Genomic DNA, 25,390 nt, shown 5'->3' with positions numbered 1-25,390 from the left:
AGCAGCACTGGGGCTCCACAGGGGACTGTCCTGTCTCCCTTTCTCTTCGCCATCTACACCTCGGACTTCAACTACTGCACAGAGTCTTGCCATCTTCAGAAGTTTTCTGATGACTCTGCCATAGTTGGATGCATCAGCAAGGGAGATGAGGCTGAGTACAGGGCTACGGTGGGAAATTTTGTCACATGGTGTGAGCAGAATCATCGGCAGCTTAATGTGAAAAAGACTAAGGAGCTGGTGGTGGGCCTGAAGAGGGCTAAGGCACCGGTGACCCCTGTTTCCATCCAAGGGGTCGGTGTGGACATGGTGGAGGATTACAAATACCTGGGGATACGAATTGACAATAAACTGGACTGGTCAAAGAACACTGAGGCTGTCTACAAGAAGGGTCAGAGCTGTCTCTACTTCCTGAGGAGATTGAGGTCCTTTAACATCTGCTGGATGATGCTGAGGATGTTCTATGAGTCTGTGGTGGCCAGTGCTATCATGTTTGCTGTTGTGTGCTGGGGCAACAGGCTGAGGGTAGCAGACACCAACAGAATCAACAAACTCATTCACAAGGCCAGTGATGTTGTGGGGGTGGAACTGGACTGTCTGATGGTGATGTCTGAAAAGAGGATGCTGTCCAAGTTGCATGCCATCTTGGACAATGTCTCCCATCCACTCCATAATGTACTGGTTAGGCACGGGATTACATTCAGCCAGAGACTCATTCCACCGAGATGCAACACTGAGCGTCATAGGAACTCATTCCTACCTGTGGCCATCAAACTTTACAACTCCTCCCTCAGAGTGTCAGACACCCTGAGCCAATAGGCTGGTCCTAGACTTAGCTTAATTTACTTATTATTATTTAATTATTTATGGTTTTATATTGCTATATTTCTCCACTATCCTTGGTTGGTGCGACTGTAACGAAACCCAATTTCCCTCAGGGTCAATAAAGTATGTCTGTCTGTCTGTCTGTATTCCCCCAGTTCAAGAACCTGATGGTTGAGGGGTAATAACTGTTCCTGATGCTGATGACAGCAGTGAGAAATCATGGCCTGGGTGGTGGGAGCCCCTGATGATGGATACTGCTGTCCTGTGACAGTGCTCTGTGTAGATATGCTCAATGGTGGGGAAGGCTTTATCTGTGATAGACTGCACCATATCCACTACTTTTTAATAGGATTTTCCATTCAAGGGCATTGGAGTTTCCATGCCAGGCTGTGTTCAGCCAGTCAATACACTCTCCACTGCACATCCATAGAGAAATGCAAAGTTTTATCCGCCATGCCCAATCTTAGCAACTTCTAAGGAAGCAGAGGCACTGCTGTTATTTCTTTGTAATTGCACTTGCATGCTGGACCCAGGACAAGTCCTATGAAATTATAACATTTAGGAATGTAAAGTTGCTGACCCTCTGCTCAACTGGGGAGACTGCTGTTTAATAATTTAAAAACAAAGTGAACTACCAACTCCATTTTTTTAAAAAAAATGTCATCCAAACACCATCACCCACAAATATTGTTCCTCTTCACCCTGACATGCCCTATTCGTTGGTACAAACCAAAAAAAAAGTTTTCTAGCACCTTGGGCTCACTCTGACTCTCATTGATCAATCCTATGGGAGCCTCAGTGGTTCCAATATTTTCCTGGCAGCAGTTCATTCAATGAATCGTGGAATTTGGTCTCCGCACAATCCCAGCAGCGGCTGTCAGTGGGACGATTGATCGTGCTCTGGTGACATGAGATAATGCAGCACCTGTACTTCGTACTCCCCCTGGCGGCCGCTCACATTACAGCGCTTCCTGGGCCTCTCCCTGGCGGCGGGTCTCGGAACTGCAGACTCGGGTCTCTCCCAGGCGGCAGGTCGCGGCGTTGTGGCCCGTGCTCCCCCTGGTGGCAGGTCGGAACACTGCGGGCCCGCTCGCCCCCTGCCGGCGGGCCGCGGTAGTGGTGTGCAGCCCCGGGCTCCCCCTGGCGACTGTGTTAAGGCGAGGCCCGGTTGCTGCGGTGATGATGGCGGTTCGGGAAGCGCAGGCCGCCGGGTCTGTGTGTGAATTGGGGGCTCGGGAGCGGCTTGCCAGCGGAAGCACGGTGGGGGACGAGTCGTCGGACAGCGAGGCCGAGCACGAATCCGCACAGAAGCTGATCCGGAAGGTGTCCACCTCGGGCCAGATCCGCAGCAAGGTGAGGCCGGGGTCGGGGGAGCGGGCAGGCGCGGCCGGGACCCCTGCAGCTTCAGCCGTTGCCGGGCAGGCCACACGGTCAGCCTCAGCCTCGAGTGGGGCGCCACCGGTAGCAAAGCTGGAGTCACCGCCGACGGGAAGAGCAGTAGAAACCCGCCGGATCCCTGTGGCTCCAGGGTCCGATCCCAAAGAATAGCCAGCCCCTGCACACAGTTCCAGGGAATAACCAGGTACAGGGTACAAACGAGGGGAATAAATATCCCCAGAACATGTCCTAGGGAATAACTAGTCTCCTGGCCTAATCTGAGAGAATAACAGGCACCAGGGTTTAATTTAGGAGAATAGCTGAACCCCTGAAAAATCCTTAGGGAATAACCAATGCCCCGGGTACAATCCCTGGGAATTATAACTAGTCCCAGGTCCAATATCAAGGGGGAGGATGGTCCTGCTTCCAATTCCAGGGAATAACTGACCCCTGCGTTCAACTCCAGAGAAAAACTAGCCCCTTTATCCACATCTGGCTGTTCTGTCCAATCCTTGGACAAAACCAGTGTGTTAGTTAAAAACTGAGGGCATTATCAGACCATGGGTTTAGCCCAAAGAATAACCGCTCCTTGAATCCAATTCCAGGGATTGATCAATCCAGTTTCAGGAGTAGTAATGGAATTGTCATTCCTAGAGATTCAGTCAGTCCCTGTCCAATTTCTAAGAATCGTCATTCTCTGGGTTCAGTCTCTGGATAAAATCTGTCCATTTGAGTTCTATCTGTCTCTGGGTCAGATCTTAAGGAATAATATTATCCCCGGAATCAGTTCCTGGGCAGAAATAGTGTCCAGATCTAATCCCCTGGAACAATCCTTGCCCAGATTGAATGCCTGACTAGAACCTTTCATCCAGAGAATAATTTCAACATTTTTCCTTTAACAGTCCTAAATTCCACACATTACCCTGTGTGCAAACTATGGGAAAGCATTGTAGGGGTTATGTGATATTAACTGTTTATTGGATAGAGCTCTGGTGCTATCCATTGTTGACCTGAGATTGTTGCTGTAACAATGATAATCTATAAGGTCTTTGATTATCTGTCCATGTTGAATTTATGGCATGCATCATGACAGGAAAATGGGCTAGGTGACAATGCAGACTGCCCATTTAAATTGAATTTTCAAATGTTTTTCTCCAGGAAAAGGGAATGGAGTGTGTGATCTACTTGATGGTGAAGATTAGGATAGCTGAGGAAGAGAGATTGTGCATTGGATATCCGTAAAACTGTTGCATGTCAGTGGGGGAATAGGCTTGAAGCAATTGGTGTTTTATTATCTTATGTTTCACAACTTTATATTAACATTTGCTAAGAAAAGCAGCGTAGATCAGGGTCAGCTCTGCAACGGAACATTGTTAAAAGTTTTATGCAAGTCAGCTGAATAAGCTCTGAAAGTGTTAACATCACTGTTGCAAGTGGGTATAATATGTGTTCAGTTTACTTTTTGAATAAAATGTGAAGTTTGACATAAAAAATTTGTCATTCGTAGAGCTCAACATATTTAGCCATTACTATTTGATTACATGTGTAGGAGTAATGTGGTAAGTTTGGTTAGATAAAGCATGTTGGCTGGAGGTGCCCTTTTGTGATTCCAGGGTGACTGTTATTTAGACACCAAAGAGTCAAAGCTTTGGAGCCAATTGGAGCCAAATTGGAGCCAAACCTGGAACGTTAATGTGTTAAAATTCAACATAAAATAATCTGTATCTAAACCATCTCCGAATCCTAAACCTGTCTGTGCCCAAGAGGGGCCTGGTTGTGGCAGCTGCACCTCATTCAGCATTTCAGCCTTCTGAAAATCGGTGGTGTACAGTTCAGTCTCCTGGGTGTGAAGCATTTTTGAGTGTTCAGCTTTTCATCACCCAGCTTTAGAGGTTATCCAGTCTGCATCTGCTATCCTTTGTACTCTTGATCTATAACGGCCACACACACTGTTTGCAGTGGCCCAGTGCTGACTTAGCTAGGGCTGCAAACCTAACCACTTCAACAAATTGTCCTCAGCCTTAGCTTACCATCTCAGCTCATGTGATCCACACTTTGCGGTCCTCAAGTCTTTTTACACACAATCATTTTGCACCTCAACACTTTACCCGCCTATCCTTGCCCCTTGGATATTCTTTGACAGATTCCCAGCTGGAAAAGAGTGTTCATAAATATTTGGGGCAGATGTCTCACATATCTAACTGCTTGCTTTAATAGCTCTTCACAAAAACAATTTGCCATAGCATTATGACAATGTATAAATTCTTTACGGGCAGGATAAAGGAGCAGGATCAGAGTGGTGCACAGACAAAATCAAATGAGGGTCCATGAAGAGCAAGGGCATGAGAAATCTAACCTTTGAAGCCTCGATTGAGGCCACAGATTTAGAAAGTAGAAAACAACATAAAAGAGAGAATAATATGCAAGTGGAATCAAAATGCTCCAAAGCATCAAATAAGGGCAGAGAGCTGAATTGGATAGCTATCAAAGAGCCTGTACCGATACTGTAGGGTTCTCTGGATAAAAGTGGAACTCGCTGTATGACAGCTTGGTGGAGGCAGAAACCTTACCATATTTAAACAGTGCTTGGATGTGCACTTGAAGAGCCGCGAACCAAGAGAGAGAAGGTGGGATGAGGCTGGCTTACCCTTCGATCACCACCCAGGACACAGTAGTTCAAAGTACGTATGCAGTATGTGACCCTAAAATTCGACTTCACCATAGACAGTCACAAAATAAAGTAGAACCAAGCCGTTCAGAGAAAAAAATCCAACCTCCACGTGCAAACGGCAAAAAATAAAAGCGATCGGAAACACAGAATATAAAACACGAAAGGCATGTGTCATAAATTTGATGTGAGAAATGCAACTTAATGGAAAACATCTTTAAATCAGTGGTCACCCGTTGAGATGTGGTCTTGTTAAGAAAAGATTGTATGATTAATGACACTTAATAAGAACAGCATTAAATGAAGGAAAGAGTTTATTGTCATGAGGGATTAAGAGAAAACATTAAAGTGTTATACTAAATCCTTTATTGTCGCAATGAGGCCACACTCAGGTTGGAGGAGCAACACCTTATATTCCGTCTGGTTAGCCTCCAACCAGATAGCATGAACATCAATTTCTTGAACTTCCGGTACTGGCCCTCCGACCTCTCCTTCAACATTCCCTGTCCCCAATTCCCTCTCTCACCTTGTCTCCTTGCCTACCCATCGCCTCCCTCTGGTGCTCCTGCCCCCTTTTCTTTCTTCCATGGCGTTCTGTTCTCTCCAGTCGGGCTCCCCCTTGTCCAGCCTCGCGTTTCTTTCACCAGTTAACCTCCCAGCTCTTTACTTCCTCCCTCCCCCTCCCCGTATCACCTATCACCTTGTGTTTCTCCCTCCCCTCCCCTATCTTTTGAATCTACTCCTCGTCTTTTTTTCTCCAATCCTGCCAAAGGGTCTCGGCCTGAAACGTTGACTGTATTTTTTTCCATAGATGCTGCCTGGTCTGCTGAGTTCCTCCAGCATTTTGTGCGTGTGTTACTAAATCGCTTGCTGTAATTCTGCTCCCGGCTTCTACAGCTGACCATTTATCTCCCACTCCCATACTTGTAAGTCATCCTGGGATACCCTGATAAAATACTCCATTTTTAAATACAACCCATTTGAACAGGGTCTTCATTGATCTGGGGCAGTTCCTAAGCATCTTGGATCCAGTGAAATGTTTTCTGAAGCTTTAGGCACAGTTTCCGTGCTGGAAACATTTTCGGAAATGTTAATGCAAGTGTGAATTGTAAAATAGATGTGTGGAGATACACCTTAATTCTACACCAAATACTGCACAGACTTTAGATATCTTTAATAACAATCCGACCGTAAGACAGCAAAATTGAAAGTAAGTTAATAAGTTTCTCTTAAGCATTTCTGGTAATCTCCATACGATGGAGGATGCTATTCAGTCCATTGAGTTTGCTGGTTCACAGAACAATGCTATCCCTCCACTAATTTTCCCTGTAATAAATTATCCCCATATTCCCATCCATTCTGTGGCACATCTACACCATGGACAGTTTGCATCGTCCTGTGAGCCTACCAACCATCTCGCATGTCTTGTGATGTGGGAGGAAACTGGAGCACTAGGGGAAACCCACGTGCTCCCAGGAGAGCTTGCAAACTTGACACAGACAATGCAGGAGGGCAGAGTGGAACCGGCTCTGCTGGACCTGTGAAACAGCAGCTCTACTTGCTGTGACACTGTGCGGCAATGGTGTGCAGGGCTTAAAGTGAAACAAGATGTTTATAGCTGAACATTCAAGAGCATGAAGAAAGGACTCTTACTGCGGGATGCATTTATGCTGCTGTTGGGATCGGCAGATGGTGGAAGTGTATTTCTGTTGTTGTGTATCAGCAAGCACACATCAGTAAGCGATATCGTTCAGTTACTATCGAGAGGCATGAGAAAAAAAGATCCAACTACGAAGCTCAGCCTCCATATCAAATACGCAGCAATCAAAAATGCTAGGTTATAATGACATGAGCCAACAACAATGTGTTAGTAATCACTGTCAGGGCATATGGCAAGAGAGTTTTATCCCCAATTGTCTTCAGAGACATTTAATATATTTTTCTTTGAACATTCCAAGAGATTTAGATTAGTGTTTTTATTTCTTTAGCATGTCTCTGACAGTGGCTTTGTTTTGAGTTCAGTTAGTTTAACGATTTTCAGTCTATCTGTTGAGTTTAGTCTGTTTACATGGTTTTACTGAGACGGGGCTCAGAAGATCTTTTTTTGCCCCATATTAATGTTAAGTATGAAAGTTGGAGGTAATATAATTTACAGAAAACAACCTAAAATATTCTTCAGTGTACTGAGAGGCTAAGGCTCCTTGCTCCAACCGATGACATGTGTAAAATATAGAGCTGTGTGGTTTAACCTAAATGAGCCCAACTTCCTGGTATTTCTCTGAAAATATTTAGTCTCTTGAGGGGTCCAAGCCAGCTATAAATAGCTCTGGCCGTCTGTTCTCACTAAGCATGCTGACTGATGTTGTCCAGATGAAATTTACCCACCAGTTCATGCAGACAAACAACTAAACATTCATTTTGCAATATTTTTTCCTGATGTTGGTTTAATGGCTTAAAAATGTTACTCGCCGCATATCGTAAAGTTCTAATTTGAAATCAGAACTACATCAACTTGCCCTCATATCATCCCCTTTGTGCGTGCGATGGTGAGGGGAGAGGGGACAGAAGACCTTGGGGTGGGATTGGCATGTCTGTGTGCTTTGAAGAGCTTTTGAAATTGGGAACAGAGAAGCTAACACAAAAGGTCATTTAGAGCGTCGCTGGGAAGAAGGGAGACAGCTGGTACAGTTGTAGTAGTGGTTTCTGTGAGACAGAGGGTCAGTGGGTGGGAAGGATCATGTGATGATGGGGTGGAACCTGGTCCGAGAGCTCTGGGATTTCTTCTTGCACCCCTGGCAATGGTAGTATATGATCTCAGAGTCAGAAGTTAGAATCAGAGGAATATACATGTTTACTCTTCACAGCGATGACATTGTATTTGCATTTAAATATTGTTTGCTGGAGTGCACGTTCAGTTTAATCTTCAGTGTGTTCACAAAAAGAGACCATTGACTTCATTCCCACTAAAGCTGAGCTGTCAGTTCCATCCCTGTACCTGGCTACTGATTTGGAGCAAGAAGGCTGTGAGTGAACTGCTGATTTTTCGGTGCAAAGGGAGTTTTTTTACTACTGGGGTTAAAGAGAGGCGAGACTGCGCAGGCGCATGACGTCAGCCAGTAGAGTGCGAAAGGTTTAAAAAGAAGGCAGCCATATCCAGCGGGCAGCGGAGTGAGAGGCAGCAGAGTGACGGGGCTTTGGCTCAACAGGCTTCAGCGGTAACGGGGTGAGGCAAGGTAGGAAGTATGCGTGTGAGGCCAGTTTTCTGTGCTCGGTGTCAGATGTGGGGGGTCCTGGAGTCTCCCAGACATCCGGATGGCCATATCTGCACCAGGTGTGTCGAGTTGCAGCTCCTGAGGGACCGAGTTAGGGAACTGGAGATGCAGCTCGATGACCTTTGTCTGGTCAGGGAGAGCGAGGAGGTGATAGAAAGGAGTTACAGGTAGGAGGTCACACCAGGGCCACGGGAGACAGAGAAGTGGGTCACAGTCAGGAGGGGGAAGGGGAAGAGTCAGGTACTAGAGAGTACCCCTGTGGCTCTACCCCTTCACAATAAGTACTCCTGTTTGAGTACTGTTGGGGGGAGATGGCCTACCTAGGGGAAGCGGCAGTGGCCTTGCCTCTGGCACAGAGTCTGGCCCTGTGGCTCAGAAGGATAGGGAAAGGATGAGGATGGCAGTAGTGATAGGGGACTCGATAGTCAGGGGGTCAGACAGGCGATTCTGTGGACGCAGGAAAGAAACTCGGATGGTAGTGTGCCTCCCAGGTGCCAGGGTCTGGGATATTTTTGATCGCGTCCAAGATATCTTGAGGTGGGAGGGAGTACAGCCAGAGGTCGTGGTACATATTGGTACCAATGACATAGATAGGAAAAGGGAAGAGGTCCTGAAAACAGACTACAGCGAGTTAGGAAGGAAGTTGAGAAGCAGGACCACAAAGGTAGTAATCTCGGGATTACTGCCTGTGCCACGCGACAGTGAGAACAGGAATAGGATGAGGTGGAGGATAAATGCATGGCTGAGGGAGTAGAGCAGGGGGCAGGGATTCAGATTTCTGGATCATTGGGACCTCTTTTGGGGCAAATGTGACCTGTACAAAAAGGACAGGTTGCACTTGAATCCTGGGGGACCAATATCCTGGTAGGGAGGTTTGCTAAGGCTACTGGGGAGAGTTTAAACTGGAATTGTTGTGGGGTGGGAACCAAACTGAAGAGACTGGGGAAGTGGAGGTTGGCTCACAAATAGAGAAAGCTTGGAGACAGTGCGAGAGGGAGGATAGGCAGATGATAGAGAAGGGACACACTTAGACCGAAAGCTTGAGATGTGTCTATTTTAATGCAAGGAGTGCATGAACAAAGCGGATGAGCTCGGAGCGTGGATCAGTTCTTGGAGGTATGATGTGGTGGCCATTACAGAGACTTGGATGGCTCAGGGACAGGAATGGTTACTTCAAGTGCTCGATTTTCGATGTTTCAGAAAGGACAGGGAGGGAGGCAAAAGAGGTGGGGGTGTGGCACTGTTGATCAGAGATAGTGTCATGGCTACAGAAAACAGAAAAAGTGGATGACATGAAAGGATTGTCTATGGAGTCTCTGTGGGTGGAGGTTAGGAACAGGAAGGGGTCAGTAACTTTACTGGATGCTTTTTATAGGCTGCCCAATAGTAACGGGGATATCGAGGAGCAGGTAGAGAACCGGATCCTAGAAAGGTGTAATAATAACAGAGTTGTCATGATGGGAGATTTTCATTTCCTAAATATTGATTGGCATCTCCCTAGAGTGAGGGGTTTAGATGGGGTGGAGTTTGTTAGGTGTGTTCAGGAAGGTTTCTTGACACAATGTGTAGATAAGCCTACAAGAGGAGAGGCTGTACTTGATTTGGTATTGGGAAATGAACCTGGTCAGGTGTCAGTTCTCTCAGTGGGAGAGCATTTTGGAGATAGTGATTATTATTCTATCTCTTTTACAATAGCATTGGAGAGGGATAGGAACAGACAAGTTAGAAAACTTAATAGGAGTAAGGGGAATTATGAGGCTATCAGGCAGGAAATTGGAGGCTTAAATTGGAAACAGATGTTCTCAGGGAAAAGTACGGAGGAAATGTGACAAATATTTAGGGGATATTTGTGTAGAGTTCTGTATAGGTACGTTCCAATGAGACGGAAATTATGGTAGGGTACAAAGGCTGTAATAAATCTAGTCAAAAATAAAAGAAAAGCTTACAAAAGGCTCAGAGCCAGGAAATGTTAGAGATCTAGAAGATTATAAGGCTAACAGGAAGGAGCTTAAGAAGGAAATCAGGAGAACCAGAAGGAGCCATGAAAAGGCCTTGGTGGGCAGAATTAAGGAAAACCCCAAGGCATTCTACAAGTATGTGAAGAGCAAGAGAGTAAGACGTGAAAGAATAGGACCTATCAAGTGTGGCAGTGGGAAAGTGTATGGAACCGGAGGAAATAGCAGAGGTACTTAATGAATATTTTACTTAAGTATTCACTTTGAAAAAGGTTCTTAGTGATTGTAGTGATGACTTGCAACAGACTGAAAAGCTTGAGCATGTAGATATTAAGAAAGAGTATGTGCTGGAGCTTTTGGAAAGCATCAAGTTGGATAAGTCACTGGGACCGGACAAAATGTACCACAGTTACTGTAGGAGGCGAGGGAGGAGATTGCTGAGCCTCTGGCGATGATCTTTGCCTCATTAATGGGGACGGGCAAGGTTCCGGAGGATTGGAGGGTTGCAGATGTTGTTCCTTTATTCAAGAAAGGGAGTAGAGATAGCCCAGGAAATTATAGACCAGTGAGTCTTACCTCACTGTTGGTAAGTTGATGGAGAAGATCCTGAGAGGCAGGATTTATGAACATTTGGAGAGGTATAATATGACTAGGAGTAGTCAGCATGGCTTTGTAAAGGGCAGGTTGTGCCTTACGAGCCTGATTGAATTTTTTGAGGATGTGACTAAACACATTGATGAAGGAAGAGCAGTAGATGTAGTGTATATGGATTTCAGCAAGGCATTTGATGAGGTACCCCAATGTAAGGCTTACTGAGAAAGTGAGGAGGCATGGGATCCAATAAAACATTGCTTTGCGGATCCACAACTGGCTTGCCCACAGAAGGCAAAGAGCGGTTGTAAGTGGGTCACATTCTGTGTGGAGGTCAGTCACCAGTGGAGTGCCTCAGGGATCTGTTCTGGGACCCTTACTCTTTGTGATTTTTTTAAATGATCTGGATGAGGAAGTGGAGGGACGGGTTAGTAAGTTTGCTGATGACACAAAGGTTGGAGGTGTTGTGGATAGTGTGGAGGGCTGTCAGAGGTTACAGCGGGACATTGATAAGATGTAAAACGGGGCTGAGAAGTGGCAGATGGAGTTCAACTCAGATAAGTGGGAAGTGGTTCATTTTGATAGGTCAAATATGATGGCAGAATATAGTATTAATGGTAAGACTCTTGGCAGTGTGGAGGATCAGAGGGATCTTGGGATCCGAGTCCATAGGACGCTCAAAGCAGCTGAGCAGGTTGACTCTGTGGTTAAGAAGGCATATGGTGTATTGACCTTCATCAATCGTGGAATTGAATTTAGGAGCCGAGAGGTAATGTTGCAGCTATATAGGACCCTGGTCAGATCCCACTTGCTGTACTGTGCTCAGTTCTAGTCGCCTTACTACAGGAAGGATGTGGAAACTATAGAAAGGGTGCAGAGGAGATTTACAAGGATGGTGCCTGGATTGGGGAGCATGTCTTTTGAATACGGGTTGAGTGAACTTGGCCTTTTCTCCTTGGAGCAAAGGAGGATGAGAGGTGACCTGATAGAGGTGTACAAGATGATGAGAGGCATTGCTCGTGTGGATAGTTGGAGGCTTTTTCCCAGGGCTGAAATGGTTGCCACAAGAAGACGCAAGTTTAAGGTGCTGGGGAGTAGGTGCAGAGGAGAATGTCAGGGGTAAGTTTTTTACGCAGAGAGTGGTGAGTGCGTAGAATGGGCTGCTGGCAATGGTGGTGGAAACGGATACGAAAGGGTCTTTTAAGAGGCTTTTAGATAGGTACACGGAGCTTAGTAAAAAAGAGGGCTATGAGTAAGCCTCGTAATTTCTAAGGTAGGAACATGTTCAGCACAGCTTTGTGGGCCGAAGGGCCTGTATTGTGCTGTAGGTTTTCTATACTTTTATGTCCTGGGCCGAATTTCTGATCGTACATCTGTCATCACAATGACTGTCTGGTCCTCTGTCCTGATGTTACCGTCCCCTCGCCTTGCTTCACCTCTGTGCTGCTGAAACTATCACCCATGCCTTTATCACCTCCAGATTTAACTCTGGTATCCTTCCCTGGCTCATCAGATGTCTCTACCCACCAGAGACGTGAGCTTCTGCAAAGCTCTGCTGCTTTTCTCTATGCAGGAGTGTAACGAGGGGCAGCATGTCTCACTGGCCGCATCGCCCCTTTTTTCTCTTCCCTGCCCTCTCGATCTGCTCACCCTCCATCCAGTTCTGCTATTAGTTTATAACAGGATCTACTGTACTCTCCTATCGGAGTCTGTCTTCCTCACCCCTTTGTCACTTCCACCTTTTGCCTTCCTAGTCTCCTCCTCCCTGATCTGCAGATCATCCCCCTCTCAGCACATTCCACTTATCGCCCACCAGCCTTTGCTTCACACACCCCCTCCACCTTTTCGTACTGGCCATCTGCCCTCTTTCCAGTCCCAACGTAAGGTCTCAGCCCATAGATGCTGTCTGACCTGCTGAGTTCCTCCAGCATTTTGTGTGTGTTGTTGAAGATTTCCAACATCTGCAGTCCATCTTGTGTCTGTCCCTCATTATGTCAGTTCACCCGTCACCTCATCCTCACTCGCCTTATTTATTTTTTGAGATACAGTGCAGAGTAGGCGCTTCCAGCCCTTAGAGCCACGCCACCCAACAACCCCCGACTTAACCCTAGCCTAGTCACAGGACAATTTACCGTGTCAACTTGAGTATTGAATAGCCTCTCATTCATTTTCTTTCTTTAAATTAACTGCTGTATAAAATGCAAGTTGCGACTGAGGTAATGTCTGTATGAGTATGAGGACTGTTGATTCGTTCTAAGTTCATGAAGTGCAGCAGAGTCTCTTTATGGACAAGTGATAGGTGCTATTTAAGCATATTTGATAGCTAGCCTCTATTTTGACATGCATCATGTGCAGTCGATATTCTCTACTGATACCATCTGTATGTTTATGTTCCATGCCACTTGAATATTAACACTGAGCGACTTGATGTGTCACTTGACCGTAACAAATTAGTTGTATGTTTGCACATGGCATGCCATTTACGTGTTGTGTGTCCTGCTATGTAAACATGAGCTGTTTTGTCATCTGTTCAGTGATCCGAGATAACCTCCTGTACATTGATGCTGTGTCTTCTGTCTGTCTATTTACATCTGTCATGCTCTGTGCTGTGACATGTGTCACTTTGTATATACAGCAGTGGCCACCTACGTATTTACAGTTGCTGAGCCATCTTGATGTAACTTGTTAATATTTTTGTGTAATATGCTATCTGCATATGTGATACTTTATTTATTGACGGATATATGCCATTGCTGCAGATACAGGATATTCCACTTATATTTGTGAAATACATACCATTTCTTTATTAACATTTGATGATTTCTCTCGGTATGTTACCCAGACAGGCTATGACTATGTTTATATATGACTTGGCTTCGTATGTTGACTCAAGGATGTGGCATCCATAAATTCACAAGTGACGTACTTCTCTTTATTTGCACAGGATATGCTAAAAGTGGAAATTTTTGTCCAGTGTGGTGTCAGCTATATGTTTGCAAATAGCATTCCAAGCTCCATTAACATATGTTCCATTAATGTATTAACTCCATGGATTACTGTGGATAATTACATGTGATGAATTAATCTAAGTGTGATCTGTGACAGTAATACTTTCAAGTGTCCTGTGTGCCTTGTGAGTTGTAACATTTTACTCATGCACGTGTTGTACTTTGTCAGTATTTATTCCTGGTCTGCTATTTACAAGATAGAACATGTCTATTCACATTTAACATGGCATTTCTAACACTGCTTTCTATGTGCTTTCATATGAAATCCCATAGCTATTTAGAGTCGTGGATTATATGTTTGCATAATTTGAGTGCTTGACGTGCTATCTCTTTCACACACGTGAGCTATCTATATTTGTATTTAATAATTCATTCTCATGCATGAAGAATTCTTTATAAAGTCTCTACACTTAAATTGTGATTCTGTCTGTAATTTACATGTGATGTGTTATCCGTAGATTTCCTAGCATGTTAAATGGAAGTGCTGGCTGTATAGCTATGAGCTGTACGCCACAGAGAACAAGCATTTTGTTGCAGTCAGTATCAGTTGTTTTGTATGTAACCCTGTTATTGAATATATGGAGTTGCTTTACAGAACATTGTGACTTTCTGAGCACTCTGTACTTGGCTGAAACTGTGAAAGAATTTATCTATTGTCAGTCTGCACAGAAGCTAAATATAGCACAAGATGTAATAGTGTGTAAAGGATATTATGAGACTACAGAATGGTTTTATTGAAGAATATGGCATGACTATAGAAAATGGATAGTGCAGAGTACTGAGAGTGAAGTGAGCCTTTTTGATGATAGTTGGTCAGATTGCTGTACGTCCTAAAACCAATATTTTCAGTGGAACTGAGCATGCCATCTAAAATGTTATGCAGAGAATAGGGCAGAATTTACGCAAGTGAAAACCGCATGAAGTGTAAGCATTTCTAGATTGTTGTGCGATTTGGCAGTGTGGTCTTCAAAGAACAGGTGTGGTGAGTAGCCACTTCAGCCAACATTGCAGGCAGTTATATATCCAGCATCTTGCAACCTATGTACAGTGTAATTCTCATTCTGCTTATTACGTCTTCCCGGTCTGTAACTAAAATAGAAGTGAAAGCATTTCTAGAACACAGTTCAAATGCATGTTGAATTTTTCAGCTTGATCTCTAAGATAGAATTAACATGATTCCTAAGCGACAGTTTGCCCAGTAGTTCCTGCTCAGTGACAGGCATCTGATAGAATTGCTGCTCACTCCGGGTTGTCCAAGAGTGCTTCACTTTACACTATCTCACTTAAATGGTGCATCAACTCACAGTTAACAAACTACTGGGGGAAAAAAGTGGTTTAATATGTAACTTTAAAAGTAACCAAACTTAATAGCAAACAGATGGAAATGACTTCTGAGTAAATTATGCTGTTTCTTCCTGTCTATCTTCAGGGGAAAAAATAGCTTGAAATAGAAGAGGCACTTCCTCAATATATTAGGAGCTACTTATTCAGGCTTGGGATGCCCTGCTGTGCTTTAACATTGGAGCACTGTGATCCTGCAATTTTCTGTCATCAAAGATGCTTGATCAACTTCAGAGAAAGGGAAGAATGGTTTGATATTCTAAATACATATGGGATCAGGAAATGAAAATCTTTTGGAGAGAAAGCAAAATAAGGAACATTGTGAATTGTTTGCATTCTGAAATGTTTTTAAAGCCCTATACACTGAGCAGAAAATTAGGTGTGAATTTAAACTAGTAAGGCATAGAGTTAGTACTAGACCAGTGAAAATGGAAGGCACCAGTCAAAAAGATGAGCAAACAAATGGAATCCGTCAAGGTCAAGTCAACATTGAATCTTACTTTCTAAATTGCCCTTGAGATTGGGGTGGTGAGGCACTTGGTTTTAGGTAAGGTGTCCCTGGTTTGGAAGCAAAAACAACTGAGATGATATTCAGGCCATCTCCAGGATAGGAATGCATTCTGATCTCCAGACACGTCTAAATCGATTTTGTCTGTAAGTTGGAAAGTACACAAAAATCACTCGATGTCATGACTGTATCTCCACAATATTGTAATGAATGGCATCAAATGCATATAAAACTTATAGGAAAGAATAATTGCTAAAATGCAGAGAAAGAGAAAACTAATCTTGCTGTTCACAGGAATGAACATGTGAATGTATGTATGTCAAATTTTGAATTAATAATATAATGGGTGCTCATTTGGTGTCCTTAAGTTGGGTACTTGCAGCCTGGGGAAGGCCTGTGTTTTGAAGTTGGGATGTTGTGTGATTTGGTGAGCTCTTGCCCATATGCTGCCCATTGTAGGACCATGGCACAGGGACATAGTGAGCAATGCTGCTTCAGCAGCCTGGGATCAGTCCTGTCCTCTGTCACTGTCAGTATGGAGTTTGCACATTCTCCTTGTGACTGAGTGTGTTTCCTCCAGATGAATCACAGAAATCTACAGCACTGTCACAGGCCCTTGGGTTCCACTAAACAATTGTTAACCGTGATCCCTATCTATTCTCTCATTTGCCTGCATTAGGCCTGTATCCTACTATGCCTTTCCTATATAGTTACCTGTCCAAATGCCTTTTAAGCATTAATTGTATCTGCCTTCACAACCTTCTTTCGAGATATCACCACCCTCTTTGTAAAAAACTTAACTGTGATGTCTCCTTTAGGTTTTCACCCTCACACCTTAAACTTTCTCCCCCTAGTTCTAGATTCCCTGTTATGGGAAAGATATTATCATTTCCCCTCTCAATTTTATAATCCCTTATAATTTTATAAACCTATATAAAATTATAGCTTCATGTATTCTAGTGAGAATAAACCTAACCTGTCCAATCCCTCCTTGTAAATATTGCTCTCTATTCTAAACAACAGCATACATTTTCTCTGTTGCTACCACATCCTTCCTGATGTGTGGCAACCAGAAGTATACATAATATTCTAACTGCGGTCTAACCAAAGTTCTGTACTACTTCAAGAATGCTCCATTTTCCTCCCAAGTTTCAGAGACCTGTAGGTTAACTGGTCAGTGTAAATTTTCCACATTTTCCCCAGTGTGTCGGTGAATGGTGGAACCTGAGGGGAACATGGGGATTAATTACAGAATAGTGTGGATGTGTGCTTGATAGCCATCACAGATTTTGTGGGTCGACACACCTGTATCTGTGTTGTTTTGACTATGATTTTCTAAATCGACAATGATTGTAGCATTGTGTGTAATATTATTTCTGCTGTGCTTCTCTCTCAAGAATTTGTGATATAAAGCATGGAGCGTTACAGCACAGTACAGGGTCCTCGGTCCTCAGATGTTGTGGCGACCTTATGAAATATTGTAATATCAATCTAACCCTTCCTTCTTACATAACCCACCATTTCATAAATGTCCCTAATGTATCTTCCTCTACTATCACTCATAGATTATTTGAACACATTTTCTATATTGTTCAGAATGAACTTTAATAATGATAAGCATGTTGCACTGGTTTGAAAACTATTAAATGTTATTTCAGACTGTTTCCATCTATGTTAAAAAGGGACCATTGCTTCCTCTGCTGCTATCTCCATTGCATTCCATGGAGAAACGAGGAAGTGGACTAATTTTTAAAGATCTGGTCTTGATGGTTTAAAGGGTCTCCTGTGTATTGAGACATATATATATGTCATTTTAATTCAGCTGTGGATGAGAGTACGTAACAATCTGAAGGTCTTTGATCACACTCACTGTTGCTATCAATCTCTTGGAAGATCGTACCAAGTGAACTTGCATTCATCTAGATACTTATGAACTAGTATCCAAATCTTGTAGTTTCTCGAAGCCCCTGAGCATGCCCAGATATAAGAGAAAAGGTTGTGAATTTGTGACTGAAGTTCCAATTTGTCAAGTTTCTGAATTCTCCAGCAGGATACTTCCAGTTCCCAAGGCCTTGTTGTTTCTTAGTTAGCTTCAAGGAAATTCAATCATAGATGGTGGCAAATGGCCTGGATAGCTTACTGGGGAATAAAGTCAAAGTTGCTCAAGTTAGTGATAGAGTCTTGGTTAAGCAGGGCTTTAAATTGTTCCTTCTAGTACTGTGTGTCGCCACTCCCTGGTAAGTTCACCAATGTCTTTGGCTGAGTTGAGCATCGATACTTTTGAGGGGGTTGTAGAATCTGTGAACATCATGGTTAATAGTGGGTTGTTAGATCATCTCCTGAGCTCTTCCCATATGCTGATTGTTGGACCTCAGCCTTCAGATGCCAATGAAGCTGAAATAATACTGGAAACACTTACCAGCTCAGGCAGCATCTATAGGAAAAGAAACCATTAATATTTCTGATCCCTTCATTCAACAGAGAAGTTTCTTTTCTGTGGTAGCCTGGCAGAGCTTCCAATCCAAGAATGTTTTATATTTGTGGTTAGTTGGCTTTTGAATCACCAAGACATTTTTTTTTCCAAACCATTCCAAGTTCTGTAGAGAATCTGACAGTTACTTCACTGGTTCTAATTAGGCCAGTCCAAACACACTCGATAGTCTGCAGCTTTCTATTATTTGGGGATGGCTCAGAGGATTGACTGTGTGGCACTGGCACTGCCTGGAGAGCCATCTTTTCAATTTCCTTGAGACATCATTGTTTTTCAGCTTGTATTCCCTCCACTTAAGAGTCATTATCACCTCAGCTTCGATCATTGAGCTGAAATATGCAACTGATACTTGTGTCTCAGCATGTTTGAAGGCTGCGTGCACTCTGTTATTGTTGAATGATTCTCTGAAACATGCAAGAGGTAATGGGTCTTACACTTACTATCCACAAAACTCCACTACCAACATCCCCCTGCTGTTGAACACTGCCCTCCATTAAGGTCCACAATGATTCACTGGAAAACATACATTGCTTCCATACCTTAGAAACCACTTCTCAGCAAACAACAGTAATGACCTTCACCATTGCCTGCGGTGTGCCAAGCTGCCTGAGGAAAAGACCTAAATCTGGAGTTACACAGTGATGCAGATGGTGAGGTAGATGCTTTAGGCCTTCAGAGTCCTGGCTGGACCCCTGACCTAAAGTGCTATCGTGTCAAATTTGGAGGTTCACCTTATGATCATTAGATTCTAGTTCCACTCTATATGAAGAAGAAGCTTTTTGGATAGGGTTGAGAATTTCACATTAAAATGGCAAGAGCACATTGGAGCCCAGCCTAAAAAGTAGTAGGAATGTAGCAAATTTCATGCACCTCCTGCTTCACCTATGGCACAGTCTACCATTACCACATTGACTTTACGAGCCACCTCAGATTCCACAAAACTGGAGTAGAAGCTACGGTTTTTCTTAATCCTCAGGAAATGCCTAAGCATAAAAAAGAGGGGAATTTGAGTTTAGATCGGTCACTGTATAACACCAGGGGGCGGTATGTTTCCAGGTGAGCAACTGCAAATGGTGTATAGACATTTATTGCCATATAATAATGGGGTAAGGTGTGGTCAGAATTCATCCACTGTATACAATTGGAAGCGTTACCAATGTTTGCAGGGTATTTATAGCATCTGAAGCAGTACTACCATTGATTAGTTTGCAAAATGTATTAAGAGTATGATTTGCTGATCATTTTGCCGCACTGTGATGAAACATTGGTGAGCCAGGTCTGAAGTTATACCTACAACAGGCTGGGATTCCAATGGTACATAATATGAAATGGAGGTAGGATAGGTCAGGTAGCCCCTTGGTTCTACTATTTTTGTCAAGAAGATATTGCTGTTCCTGGACCTTCAAACTGTATCTATTGATTTTTCATATCTCCAGCTTGGCTTTGGATTAACTGGCTACTATAAATTGTCCATCAGGTTAGGATAATGGAAATAAAACCAAACGAGAATTGATGAGAGGGACCGAGTAGTAGGATGCAGCAACGTAAGGGAAGGGTTGATAAGGCTAATAGAATTGCTCTTTGGGAACTGGCAAGACTCTATATGTCAGAAGTCCTTATTGTATGTTTTCATGTGATAAGATAAGAACTTCATAACAATAGTGTTTGGTGCTAGCAGGTGCAGAGTTTGTTACTCTGTAACATGGTACGGGTAAAATAGTTTGATAAGGTGAGCTAAATATTAATTCAGAAGAAATGTTTTGCACGTATTGGGCCAAGGTGATCTTTCATGTAACATGTTAAAGACCAGGTTGATTGGTACTGATGAGTGTGTTTTTAACGTACCACCTAAATGTGCTTTTACTCCTTCTGTCAAAAGGAAGAGTGGAGTATCTGCACACCTTACACAAACCCTATTCACATGCTGTTCATATATTCCCAAGGCAGGCTCTGTTGTAAGTAAAATTCTACCATTTGGACCAGATGGTTTAGCATAATTCAGTTCTCAAAACTGATGAGTATGCAAGTATAATATAAAATGAGTATAAATTTGATTTTTTTAAATATGATTTCCTTGATATTTTTGGATTTTCATACTAGCAGATTGGTTCTAAATATTATTGGTTAGATGCACATTGGAAACCTAGAGTGTTATGGAAGTGTTCTAACATAGTACAGCTGCATAGTGCACAGGAGTGAATGATTCTGCTGCCATGGCTCTCTGTGGGTTTATGTTTGCCTTTCAAAGATAGAAACCCCATATGTTCCTTTTCTGTTGCAGTCTTTGTCTAACCCTTTACAAGTTTTCTGCATCTTAAAAGATTTTTCTTTTAGATCAATTAAACCATTCTCTCTAATCTTTTTATGATTCACAGCAACTGAATAATCTGTCACTGATGTTTTAACCTTTTCATTTTATTGATTATGGTCATGAGAATTATTCAATAACTTTGCAGAGGGAATCTCTGTTGCTCAGTTTGATATTCAATGAAGTATCCCTTACGGCTGTTCTTTGTGTTTCATCAAAATAAGTTTGAGAACAACAGACATTTTTATGCTTTTAATATTGTAAAATTGTTACATGCATCATCAGATAAAATTTGATGTTTTGTCAATTATGGAGGTAATTGGGTATCATTAAAAATTGATTGTTATGATGAGTCTAAAGGGCAAGAGAAATAAAAAGCTTAGGACCTGGGCACTATGACATTTATCTGATAAAACAAATTGGTCATGCCAACTTGCCTCAATCGTTCTCATCTCACTCCAATTTATATGACCCTTGAAGGAATTTAGTCACATTAGTTAAAAGTTTTATTAACTCATATCAGATAGAAAGAACATTCAAACATAAGTTGAGGGAGACAAGCTGCCATAAGGTCACATGGGTATTCTTTAGCCTCCATTTCACTAAGCAAGTAAAAATAGGCTTAAAAGAATTCTAATAAAAAGTGTGAGGATAAAGTATATATGAAGATCAAGTAAGTGACATGAGACTGCAGATGCTGAAATATGGAGCAAAAAATAAATTGTTGAAGGAAAGCAGCATATCAAGCGTCAGTTGTTGGGGGGAGAATTGTTGATGCTTTAATTCGGGGACCTGAATCAGAATGAGGAATGTTAGCTGGCTGTAGTAACAGGTGTTCAGAGGTTTCAAAGGTACATTTAATATCAGAGAAATGTAGACAATATACATCCTGAAATGCTTTTTCTTCGCAACCATCCAGAAAATCAGAGGAGTACCCCCAAAGAATGAACGACAGTTAGATGTTAGAAACCCCAAAGTCCCCCCTCCCGCACATAAGTGGTAGCAAGCAACAACCCCCCTCCCCCCACTGGCAGTAAAAAAGCATCAGCACCCGCTACCGAGCACTCAAGCATGAGCAAGGCAACAGTAAAGACACAGACTTACAGTACTCCAAAGACTACATTGTTCAGCTAGCATTCGACATACCACAGCTCTCTCTCCCTAATAAAGGAGAAAAAGGTGTCTCCATTTCACAGCGAGAGGGGAGACATAACAAACAACTTGCTGGTTTATGATGTTAAAAGTTAAAAAGTGTCACTTTTTCCGAGCTCTGTGCCCAAAGATCTCAGGTCCCTGGGTACACAGCCTTAGATCTTTATCTCCCTTGACACACCGGTGTTCTGCTTGGACACCGACCACCGATCCCCTTGTCTACAGAGCCACAAAAAATAAGTCCTTGGAAGATGAGCGGAGCTCTTAGGCCGAGCTCTTGGAGTGCCAGTTGTGAATCCCCGAGAGCGGGTCCCATTCCCGCAAAGAACCGTAGTCAGCGTGTAACTGCAGGTCAGGGTCTTCAAAAGAACCTGAAAGGGAAAAATAGAGATATTAAAGATGTAAATAGAGTTGTTTCTGAAGATGTAGGCAAAGGAGTCGCCGTTGACCCTCCTAAGCTCCACCTTCACTATCTTGGTAAGAATGTGGTTCAAGAACAGGAGATCAGTAGAAACTGTGAGAGTGGGACTAGTAAGAGAAGGTATGATGGAACACCCACCAAATAGAAGAGGGAAAACTCTTTCAAAGTCAACATGTTTTGAAGAGACTTTGCAGTGGAGTAGTAACATGGAGACAGAAGGGTCTGGGCTATAGATGCTGGACTCTGGAGCAAAATAAAACAAGCTGTTGTACTGATGCAGGGTCTCAACCCAAAACATGAACAATTTCTTCCCACCCTCTCTCCTCCACCCACTTAGTCAAATCACTTGGTTCCTCCAGCTTTTGCTTTTTTTCTGCTGTAAGTTATTATATATCCTAGGTCCTGAGTGGTTGAAATGGAAATATCGTAAGTCATAATTTTCCCAAAAAATTCACAAGTGGAAATTATGCCAGTTGATAAGAAGGAAGGTGTGTTCAAGAAAGGGGAACAGCCCAGATAATCTTATCAAGTTTTATGTCAACATTCAATAGTCAAAGTACAGGTTAGAATTACAGGTTAAGTCAAACACTGCTCCATCCGCCAAAAGCTGAACTTCCCAGTTGCCAAACATTTTAATTCCAATTCCCATCCCTCTTCCAACCTGTCGGTCCTTAGCCTGCTCTTGTGCCAGATGAGGCCACCATCAGGGCAGAAGAGCAACACCTTATATTCTATCTAGGTAGCCTGCAATCTGGTGGCATGAATACCGATTTCTCCTTCTGCTTAATAAAAATCCCTCCCCCCTCCTCTTCCTCTATTCTCCACTTTGGCCTCTTACATCTTCTGACCTGCCTATCACCTTCCCCTGAGTCCTCTCTTCTTTCCCTTTCTCCTGTGTTCCACTTTCCTCTCCAGCCCTTTATCTTTCCTACCCACCTGACTTCAACTATCACCTTTGAGTTATCTCCCTTCCCCTTCCCCACTTTATTCTGGTGTCTACCCCCTTACTTTCCAGTCCTGAAAAAGGAACTCAGCCTAAAACGTTGACTGGTTATTCATTTCCTTAGATGCTGCCTGACCTGTTGAGTTTGCCCATCATTTTGTGTGTGTTGGTTAGAACTACTGATAACTTAAAGAAACATGACCCTGTTAGAAATAGTATAGATTTGTTAAAAGGATATAATATTGCATAAGTATAATAATTTTTTTTACAATATACATGTAGAAAAATATGATGGTATTATTGCATAACTCATAAGATTTCAGGGAATTATTAAAGAGAAAGGAGCCCCAGCAAGGGTACAATTTGGAGAAAAATGAGGTCTCACTTAATGCTTCATGCTTGATTTTATTTTCTATTTTCAATGGAATCAATAATTTGACAATCGAAGAATGCTGTTAGTTACAAAGCAGCTTGGAGATCTGGCTGAGTGATGCATCTCACTCAATGTCAGCGAGACCGAGGCACTGAATATTGACTTCAGGAGGAGGAAACTGGAGGTCCATGGGCTAGTTTTCACTGGGGGGATCAGAAATAGAGAGGACCAGCAACTTTAAATTCCTCGATGTTAGCATTTCAGAAGGTATGTCCTGGGCCCAGTCTGTAGGTGCCTTAAAGAAGAAAGCATGGAGCACCTCTACTTCTTTAGAAGTTTGTGAAGATTCGGCATGGCATCTAAAACTTTGACAAACTCGTACAGATGTCTGGTAGAGAATATATTGACTGGTTGTATCACAGCCTGGTATGGAAACATCAATGCCCTTGAAAGGAAAATCTTACAAAAAGTAGTGAATACGGTCTAATCCGTCAAAGGTAATGCCTTCCCTATCAATGAGCACATCTACGTGGAGCGCTGTAGCAAGCTGTATCCATAATCAAGGATTCCCACCATCTAGGCCATGATCTCTTCTCACTGCTGCCACCAGGAATGAGATACCATAGCACCACCAGGTTCAGGAACAGTTATTACCCCTCAACCATCAGGCTCTTGAGCCAGAGGGGATAACTTCACTCACCCTATTACTGAACTGTTCTCACAACTTATGGACTTACTTTCAAGGACTCTACATTTCATGTTCTCAATATTTATTGCTTATTCATTATTACTCTTTTACTTGTATTGGCACATTTTGTTGTCTTTTGCAATTTGATTGTCATCCAGTTGGCTGCAATGTTTCACTGATTCTAACAACAACACACACAAAATGCTGGTGGAACACAGCAGGCCAGGCAGCATCTATAAGGAGAAGCACTGTCGACGTTTCGGGCCGAGACACTTCGTCAGGACTAACTGAAAGGAAAGATAGTAAGAGATTTGAAAGTAGTGGGGGAGGGGGAAATGCGAAATGATAGGAGAAGACCGGAGGGGGTGGGATGAAGCTAAGAGCTGGAAAGGTGATTGGCGAAAGTGATACCGAGCTGGAGAAGGGAAAGGATCATGGGACGGGAGGCCTCGGGAGAAAGAAAGGGGGGAGGAAGCACCAGAGGGAGATGGAGAACAGGCAAACAACTAAATATGTCAGGGATGGGGTAAGATGGGGAGGAGGGGTATTAATGGAAGTTAGAGAAGTCACTGTTCATGCCATCAGGTTGGAGGCTACCCAGCCAGTATATAAGGTGTTGTTCCTCTAACCTGAGTTTGGATTCATTTTGACAGTAGAGGAGGCCATGGATAGACATATCAGAATGGGAATGGGACGTGGAATTAAAATGTGTGGCCACTGGGAGATCCTGCTTTCTCTGGCGGGACCGAGCGTAGGTGTTCAGCGAAACGGTCTCCCAGTCTGTGTCGGATCTCACCAATATGTAAAAGGCCACACCGGGAGCATCGGAAGCAGTATACCACACCAGCCGACTCACAGGTGAAGTGTCGCCTCACCTGGAAGGACTGTCTGGGGCCCTGAATGGTGGTGAGGGAGGAAGTGTAAGGGCAGGTGTAGCACTTGTTCCGCTTACAAGGATAAGTGCCAGGAGGGAGATTGGTGGGAAGGGATGTGGGGGACGAGTGGACAAGGGAGTCAGGTAGGGAGTGATCTCTGCGGAAAGCAGAAAGAAGGGGGAGGGAAAGATGTGCTTGGTAGTGGGATCCTGTTGGAGGTGGCGGAAGTAACGGAGAATTATACTTTGGACCTGGAGGCTGGTGGGGTGGTAAGTGAGGACAAGGGGAACCCTATCCCAAGTGGGGTGGCGGGCGGATGGGGTGAGGGCAGATATGCAGGAAATGGGAGAGATGAGTTTGAGAGCAGAGTTGATGGTGGAAGAAGGGAAGCCCCTTTGTTTAAAAAAGGAAAACATCTCCTTCGTCCTGGAATGAAAAGCCTCATCCTGAGAGCAGATGCGGCGGAGACAGAGGAATTTTTGCAAGAGACAGGGTGGGAAGAGGAATAGTCCAGGTAGCCGTGAGAGTCTGTAGGCTTATAGTAGATATCAGTAGATAAGCCGTCTCCAGAGATGGAGACAGAAAGATCAAGAAAGG

The 25,390-nt window shown here is 43.4% G+C and overlaps 1 protein-coding gene across 2 annotated transcripts in view; it reads left to right on the top strand.

Moving 5' to 3' along the window:
- Nucleotides 1–1,992: 1,992 nt before the first annotated feature.
- Nucleotides 1,993–25,390, top strand: part of LOC140725377 (diacylglycerol kinase delta-like) — a 161,447-nt gene continuing 138,049 nt past the window's right edge. For both annotated transcript variants that reach the window (XM_073040779.1, XM_073040778.1), the window contains exon 1: nucleotides 1,993–2,175. In XM_073040779.1, the coding sequence (XP_072896880.1) occupies nucleotides 2,002–2,175 (174 nt within the window). In that variant the 5' untranslated portion in view covers nucleotides 1,993–2,001. The remainder of the gene's footprint in view (nucleotides 2,176–25,390) is intronic.

This window comes from Hemitrygon akajei, chromosome 3 (genome assembly GCF_048418815.1).
Source record: "Hemitrygon akajei chromosome 3, sHemAka1.3, whole genome shotgun sequence".
NCBI lineage: Eukaryota > Metazoa > Chordata > Chondrichthyes > Myliobatiformes > Dasyatidae > Hemitrygon > Hemitrygon akajei.
This window is presented reverse-complemented; position numbering and strand designations above follow the sequence as displayed.